An 8636-nucleotide genomic window follows, 5' to 3' on the forward strand; every position below is an offset into this window, starting at 1 on the left:
GCTACTGTTGGTCGGGGTGGTAACGCAAAGCCGTCATTCCCCCTCTGTTGGGCCCCTGATGGGGGCTTTTGTTCACAGAACGGTCCTGGGTTTTGAATGCGGGTCATGCCCTAAAATGGCACGCCTTTTTTTCCGCTATTTCCAGTGCACTATGCCCAATAGGGCTCCCTGGTCAAAAAGGTTGTCCAACTAAATTGCACTAAATAGGGAACAAGGGGTGCCCATTTTGGGCCAATGAACAATGGTCCCCAGTGGTTTAATGTGCAAAATGGCTTTTCATTTTTGTCTTTGAATGGTGCCCCCCTCACAATTTGATTTTCCCCCCCTCACTTTTCCAGGTTTCCAGTGAGATACCTGGGTAACCGCGCCATCTCTCTCCAAAGCAAAGTTGGGCCTTACTTACATCAAGTTAAGTGTCCAACTTGTTTTTGGTGTGGTTGTTTGTGTGTTTTCGTTGGGGGGGGGAGGGAGGGGGGCTTAAGGGGTCTTGGTGGTGTGTAAAATGTGTTGAAGTCACAACTTTTTAACGTCTCCCCAACTGGGGGACATGAGTGCAGACAGTCCAAAAGTGTGTCAAGAAAAAAGGTCTTTAGGTCGTTGTTGAAAAAAGACATTCACTTTGCTTGAGATGGCAGTGTTGAGTTACCTGGAGAGCACACATTCATACTAAGGTATCCCTCAGAGAACAGTATTGAGTTAAGACCCTTCCCTGACCTCTTATTTATTCATCAAATCTCCATCCTCCCTGGTTGGGCTGAGTTTATCTTTCAGCTCTGAGGTGTGTGTGTGGGGGGTTGTCGGTGTGTGTGTGCATCCATCCATACACGTGTGCGCACATGTGTACTGTGTGTGTGTGTGTGTGTGAGTGTGTGTGTGCCTTGTACACGTGAGTGTGTTTTGTCAGCGTATCTCTTTTACAAATGAGTGTATTTATTTTCTTAATCACTGCTGTTAGCCCTGGGCCCCGTTTGGCCTCTCTGCTGCCCCCGTTTTCACCCTCCCCCTCCCTGCTCCAGTAGCCCCCCCTCCCTGTGCTGCCTGATAATTCCTTATGGGCTGTGTAATTGTGCCACTGGAGGGGAATATCTGATGGGCCCTCTGTTGGGCATCTAATCGATTCCAACAGTCTCACACAGGTAATAACGAGCGCTGGAKTGAAGTGGCCCCGGGGTCCTGGCAAACTTCCTGCTCGGGGCTCGCTCATTTATTTAACTGTGCTCGTCATTTATTTATTGGCTATCTTTTTCTCCCCTATATATTTTCCTTTTCCTGCGCTGCGCGGCTCCATGTAGCAGTTGCTGGCAGGGATTTGGGTTGAGTGCTCAGATAGGTTGTCTGTTTAATGAAGTGTAGAGACAGTAGCAGCTCTCTGTGTGAAGCCTCTTACATGGTTGCCGTAGCTCCGTCAGAGCGGTAGGGTGAAGCAGTAGTAGCAGCTGGTACACAGTGAAGGGTGAGGAGTGACCGTAGTGGAACATTGGTCCTACTGCCTTCTTGTTGCTGTGTGTCTGAGCTTTGCAGGTTCATAAACTCATAATTGGAAACAACTCTGTCTACTTTCTCCCTTGTTACACTGTACCTGTCTCTCTATTCCTCCTCCTCTCTACACTGTCCTCTGCTCCCCCCACCCTCTCTCTAAATTCTTCATCTTTCTCTTTGTTCTGTTTCTTTTTCCTCTTCTCTAACTACTTTACTCTTTCCTCCTGTAACTCTGTCCCCCTTTGCTCTCCCCTCTCCCCTCTCCACCTCTCCCCTCTCCACCTCTCCCCTCTCCCTTCCTCAACTCCCTCAGCCATCAGGGCCAGACGACATGCTGGGATCATCCAAAAATGACGGAGCTGTACCAGGCACTGGGTAAGACAGAGACAATTAAAGAGTTCCCCTCTCTGAGCTTTTTCCACTTAGGCCCTCACCGGCCACCTCCGCAGGGGCCTCGTCACCGTCACCCCGTACCGCATTAAGGCCCCGTATTTCAGACACCCCCGAGATGGACGACACTGGTCTCCTCAACCTGCGGGACCAATTTGCCGGCTCTGTGATTAGCTATTTCCTGCATTTAAATTAATTGTGATTAAATGGCATCGGATTCCTTTTATTAATGGGATCTGACAGGGGGTTTGTCCACACACACACACACACGTTGAGATGCTATCAGGGATGGAGGGAGCGGAATTATGTAGCAACATGGCCCCTGCTAATGACTCACTGATGGACTGATAAATGCGGGGAGAATGAGGGCAGACGAGGGGTGGTGTGTCTCATCTGGAGGAAGACAGTGGGAGGGGGGAAGGATGGAGAGAGGGAGAGAGAGAGACAGAGAGAGTGAGAGAGATAGATGGAGAGATAGGGGAGCGAGAGAGAGAGAGAGAGGGGACGGAAGAGTAGAAGGGGGTTTGTTTTCTCTCTTGTCCTATCTCTGATTCTTCTCTTTTTTCATTTTTTTCCCTCCCTCCCTCCTCCCTCCTCCCTCCCTCCTCCTCCCTCCCTCCCTCACCTCCCCCCTCATTGCGACTAAACAACATCAATGTTCTCAGCGTACCGATCGGCCAATGAAGCTGCGGCGGGTGGCAGAGCTTGAGATGTACGTATTGTGTTTCTAAAACTCATTCAATTGGGTGAGAAAAGCTGGAGCTCCAGAAGCAGTGTGTGTAGGCTTTTGTTCCAGCCGCGGCTATAAGCACACCTAATTCAGCCAGAAAAGGTCTTACATTTTAGACCATGATTAAGTGAAATCAAGAGTGCCCATCCCTTCCTTAACCTAGGGATTATTTGCACACAAGGTCACCAACTACCAATCGATTCATGATCTAGAGCCTAGCTGCTAACTAGCTAGCTACATACTCCTCATTCAACCAGTACAACCCTTTCTATCCATCGTGCTAGGTCTAAATCACTGTCAACATGCCTAATTAACACTCATTAATTGCTCCAGTTAAGTTACATGAGGGAGGTAATTAGCAAGGCCATGTGATGAGCGAGGCACTAAACGTGTGTGTGTGTCCTCCAGGGAGCTGAAGGCGGTAGCCTTATCTTTCACTTCAGACATCCCCCTCTCACTCCTCTCCTCCATTCCACTCCCTCCCTCCTTCCCTGGCGTCCACCTGACCAGGCTGAAGTCAGGCCCTGTAGCGGCCATGCTTCGCCAATGGTTGGCTGCTCAATCCCTCCACGCTTTCTCCATGCTTCACACTCTCTCTCCCGTTGTCCATCAGTCCCTGCCGACCTCACGCCTCTCTCCCACCCCAACCCCTCTCGTCTCCGACACAGGGAAATGGCCTGCGAAAGCACAGCATAAATTGGACGCTTGAAAACGATAGACCCTCTATGTGCTTTCTCTCTCTCTTCTCTCTCTCTTCCCTCTCTCTCTCTAATTTTTTTCATCTCTAGCTACGCACCTAGCACTGTGTCTCGGCTGCTGGTTGAGTTCGTGTCGTTAGGAGAATATTTGTGCCAGGCTGCCATAGTAACTACTGAGTTTTCTCTCCTCCCTCCCTCCCTCGCTCTTTCCCACCTAGCCCTCCCTCCTCCCTCTCCCTCCCCCCTCCTCCCTCCCTCCACCCCTCCCTCCCTCCCTCCCTCCCAGTATGGATGATTGAGGAAGGCTCACAAAAGCACATCTAAAATATTTTAGTGTCTCCTCTCCTCTCCCAACCCTAACCCACTATAGCCATGTCTCTACTCTCCTCACACCCTAACCCACTACAGCATGTCCTCTCCTCTCCTAACCTAACCCACTACAGCCATGTCCTCTACTCCCCAACCCTAAACCCACCTACAGCCTGTCCTCTACTCTCCCAACCCTAAACCACATATAGCCATGTCCTCTACCTCTCGCCAACCCTAACCCACTACAGCCATGTCCTCTCCTCTCCTAACCCTAACCCACTACAGCCATTTCCTCTCCTCTCTACCAACACCTAACCACTCCAGCGCCATGTCCTCTCCTCTCCTAACCCTAACCCACTACAGCCATGTTCTCTCCTCTCCTCTCCCACCCTAACCCACTACAGCCATGTCCTCTCCTCTCCCAACCCTTAACCCACTACAGCCATGTCCTCTACTCTCCACCCTAACCATTCCAGCATGTTCCTCTCCTCTCCTAACCCTAACCCACTACACATGTCCTCTCCTCTCCTACTCTAACCCTAACCCACTATAGCCATGTCCTCTACTCTCCCAACCCTAACCCACTATAGCCATGTCCTCTCCTCTCCTCTCCCAACCCTAGCCCACTACAGCCATGTCCTCTCCTCTCCCAACCCTAACCCCACTACAGCCATGTCCTCGACTCTCCCAACCCTAACCACCTAACAGCCATGTCCTCTCCTCTCCCAACCTAACCCACTACAGCCATGTCCTCTACTCTCCCAACCTATACCCACTACAAGCATGTCTACTCTCTCTCTCCTAACCCTAATAACTGAACCATCTTCCCAATAGCCTATTTCTGTTCTAATACTACCTCTCCCACCCGTTATGACCCATGCCCACAGCCCAACCCATTCTCACGTTTCTACTCTCTTTCCAATCCCTAACCCCACTACGAGCCATTCCTCATCCTCCCTAACACTCTAATTCCCATAGCCATATCTTTTCCTCTCCAACCCCTAACCCACCTAGCATGCCCATGTTGGTACCTCTACTCTCCCAACCCTAACCCACTACAGCCATGTCCTCTCCTCTCCATCCTCCTCACCATTCCCTCTATTCAAACCCTACCCCTACACACTCTCTCCTCACCCATCCACCTTAGCCATGTCGTCTATCTCTTCCCAGACCCTATCAACCCCCTCCAGCCATGTCTCTCCTCTTGCTCCCTCTCCTACTCCCAAGCCCTAACCCACTATACGTCCATGTCCCACCTAACTTTCGCCCCAACTCTTAACCCTATAGCCATGTCCTCTACTCTCCCAACCCTAAACCCACTCCGCCAGCTTCTCTCCATGTCCTCCCTCCGAATACATGTCCGATGACTCTCCAACCTACACTCGACTTCCTCCTACTCTCCAATGCGCTAAACCCACTAAGCATCATTCGTCCCTCTACACTGCACTTTATCTCCAACCTAACCCACTGCCAGCCATTCCTCTCCTCCCTCTCCCAACCCTAACCCACTCCAGCCCATGTCCTTCTCCTCTCCCCACTATAACTCTCACTACTAGCCATTCTTCCTACTCTCCCAACCGCTAAGTCTCACTATAGCCATGTCCTCCCTCTCCTTCTGCCCATACCACCTTAGCCCAGCTGCCAGCCATGTCCTTACTCTCGACCATACCTAAGCCCCACTCAACAGCCATGTCCTCTACTCTTCCCAACCCTAACCCACTATAGCCATGTCCTCTCCTCTCCCAACCCCTAAACCCACTATAGCCATGTCCTCTCTCTCCCAACCCTAACTCACTACAGCCATGGTCCTCTACTCGTCCCAACCCTAACCCACTCCAGCCATTGTCCTCTACTCTCCTAACCCTAACCCACTCCAGCCATGTCCTCTACTCTCCAACCCTAATCCACTCCAGCCATGTCCTCTACTCTCCCAACCCTAACCCACCCAGCCATGTCCTTCTACTCTCCCAACCCTAACCCACTGCAGCCATGTCCTCTACTCTCCCAACCCTAAACCCACTGCAGCCATGTCCTCTCCTTCCAACCCCTAACCCACTACAGCCATGTTCATCCTCCTCCTCTCTTCCTCCTCTCCTCTCCTCTCCTCTCCTCTCCTCTCCTCTCCTTCTCCTCTCCTCTCCTCTCCTCTCCTCTTCCTCTCCTCCTCTTCCTCTCCTAACCCACTCCAGCCATGTCCTCTCCTCTCCAACCCTAACCGACTACAGCCATGTCCTCTCCTCTCCTCTGCAACTCTAACCCACTCGCAGCCATGTCTCTCCTCTCCCAACCCTAACCCACTACAGCCATGTCCTCTCCTCTCCTCTCCTAACCCACTCCAGCCATGTCCTCTCCTCTGCCACCCTTTTATCTCCCTGTTTAATTCCACCTGTCATTAGAGGACACACTTTTATATCCAGTCCTCTGCCCAGCCTGGGATGGCCATTCAAATTAGTTTAGAGGAACAAAATCACATTTGGGTCGACGCTCTCACAATCTGTCAGCACTTAAGTGGGAGAAAAGTTGAATAAGTGTTCTCTCCTTCACTCTGCTGTCCCTGGTGGTCTGTGTGTGTGTGTGTGTGTGTGTGTGTGTGTGCGCGTGCGTGCGTGCGTGCGTGCATGTGCCCATCCAGTGGACCTGTTGACGCTGGTGAGTGTGGTGGACGTGTTCAGGGAGCAGGATCTGCAGCACGGGGAACATGTGATGGATGTGGTGGAGATGATTCATGCCCTGACCGGCCTGTATGAGAGACTGGAGGAGGAGAGGAGGGCCATCGTGGTCAACATCCCTCTCTGTGTCGACATGTGCCTCAACTGGCTGCTCAATGTCTACGACAGGTACTACTGACCACTGACCTTTGACCTTGACCCTTGACCCTGAACCTTACATGACATCAACCAGACCAGGTCATGTGTTCTAACTGGCTGCTCAGTGCGACAATGTCTGACAGGTACTTGACCTTATATTACCTTTAAGGGGTTGGAAATAGAAAATAAACACTAATTAGCCAGTAAGATGAAGATTACTCCCGCATACAACACAACTACTTTCGCCAAGGTTATTTAGCCGGTGTCAGTCAAGAACCTATTTCATGACCTGAGTTATGCATTMATTTGTGTTCAGATATACAGTTTATTCTTCATCTAATGTGTGGTTGTTCATTCCACTGGTGTTGTTAGATGCTTGTCAGTGGCACTTTGAGCTATTATGTTCTAATGAACCAAATAACTCTGTTTTTGTCACCTCTGTTTCATATGCAGCACTGTTCTATGCGTGACACTCGTAACCCCTGCAGTTAGCGTTGCTGCTAATATAACCTCTCACACATCCTTGGCCAAATTCACAGTTTTCCCACAATCAAGGTCCATCACTCTCTGCTAGTCCAATGCTGTGATTGGCCGAGAGCCCTCTCAGTGTGGCGTCTCATTGGTGAAGTACGCTCTGTGCCTGGGAGGCTGTGTCGTGAGTAGGATCACAGAGAGGCTGGAGCTCAATCAAGCGGGCAGGTGTCCAATCAGGGCCACTGAGACCCAGCAGAAAGCCTCCTCTGTTTGATTCTGATTGCCCTGACCCCATCTCTCTCTGCCAACTGCCAAGCCCTCCGCGGACAATCTGAGAGGCACAATTCCCGGCGAATATAAAAAACAGACCCATTTTTTTCTAAACACTAAACATTTGTTTTGCAGCCCTTAACTACCTGCTGCTAATGAGTGGAAATCAGCATTTTACCCTTTACATGCATTCYCTGTAATTGCTTTTTTGTTTTCCGATAAACGCAGGCTGTGAATGCGAATGAGCTGAGCATGCAGTGGGATCTGTCTGTCTGTCTGTCTGTCTGTCTGTCTGTCTGTCTGTCTGTCTGTCTGTCTGTCTGTCTGTCTGTCTTTGTTCTCACAATGTCTCTAATGTTCTCACACAGACTATAATTTTCACACTTGTCTTAATGTTCTCACACTGACATGTCTCCACTGACCATGCTGTTTTCACACTGACTAATGTTCTCACACTGACACTAATGTTCTCACACTGTCTCTAATGCTTCTCATACTGTCTCTAATGTTCTCACGCTGACCATAATGTTCTCACACTGACCATAATGTTCTCATACTGTCTCTAATGTTCTTCACACTACCTATGTTCTCACACTGACGCCTAATGTCTCACACTGACTCTAATGTTCTCACAATTCTCTAATGTTCTCCACTGACCATTTAATGTTTCTCACACTGGCTCAATGTTCTCACACTGACGCTAATGTCATACTGTCTCTAATGTTCTCACACTGACACTAATGTTCTCACACTGTCTCTAATGTTCTCATACTGTCTCTAATGTTCTCACACTGATTCTAATGTTCTCACACTGTCTCTGTTCTCACACTGACTATTGTTTCTCACACTGCCTCTAATGTTCCCCCAGTGACTTTAACATCTCTTATATTCTCACATAGACTCGCACTGCCTCTAATGTACTCCTACTGCCTCCTACTGCCTAATGGACTCTGCAGTCCTGACTCCTGTTTTGTAACACATTAAAGGCAGTGCTTCTATGTGTCTCTCCCACTGACATTGACTCCCACGTGCCTCTAATGTTCTTTAAATGACTGTAATCCCTCCTGACAGTCAAGGCAGAGAAAGAAAGCAGCAAAGCTCCCAACTAAAGCCAGTAACAGCAGCCCTGTCCTTCCCTCTCTCTGACTCTCGTGGCAGTGTCCCTGTGCCTCCCAGACACACAGATATAATGTGACCCATTTAAGTCAGGACACAGCTCTCCCAGTCCCAACCCAACTGTGTGCCTTGCCATTGGCCAGAGAACACGTGTTATGGATCTGTTCTTGCCTCTAATCCCCTTGTTTTTTCAGTGTAAAGGCTTAGTTTATGTGTCTGTTTGCTTATGTAAATGTATTTTGTCTGGCATATTCTACTTTTTAACCTCCCTCTCCCTCTCCTCCCCTCTCCCTCTCCCTCTCCCTCTCCCTCTCCCTCTCCCTCTCCCTTCTCCCTCTCCCTACCTGCCCTGCCCTGCCCTGC

General features: G+C 49.9%; 1 protein-coding gene across 1 annotated transcript in view; it reads left to right on the forward strand.

Annotated features, from left to right (window-relative positions):
• Window positions 1-8636, forward strand: part of drp2 (dystrophin related protein 2) — a 126409-nt gene that overhangs the window by 72180 nt on the left and 45593 nt on the right. The window contains exons 9-11 of the mRNA XM_070444141.1: window positions 1793-1854; window positions 1906-2000; window positions 6239-6443. Of these exons, the coding sequence (XP_070300242.1) occupies window positions 1793-1854; window positions 1906-2000; window positions 6239-6443 (362 nt within the window). The remainder of the gene's footprint in view (window positions 1-1792; window positions 1855-1905; window positions 2001-6238; window positions 6444-8636) is intronic.

This window comes from Salvelinus sp. IW2-2015, linkage group LG6.2, assembly GCF_002910315.2.
Source record: "Salvelinus sp. IW2-2015 linkage group LG6.2, ASM291031v2, whole genome shotgun sequence".
Taxonomy (NCBI): Eukaryota; Metazoa; Chordata; class Actinopteri; order Salmoniformes; family Salmonidae; genus Salvelinus; species Salvelinus sp. IW2-2015.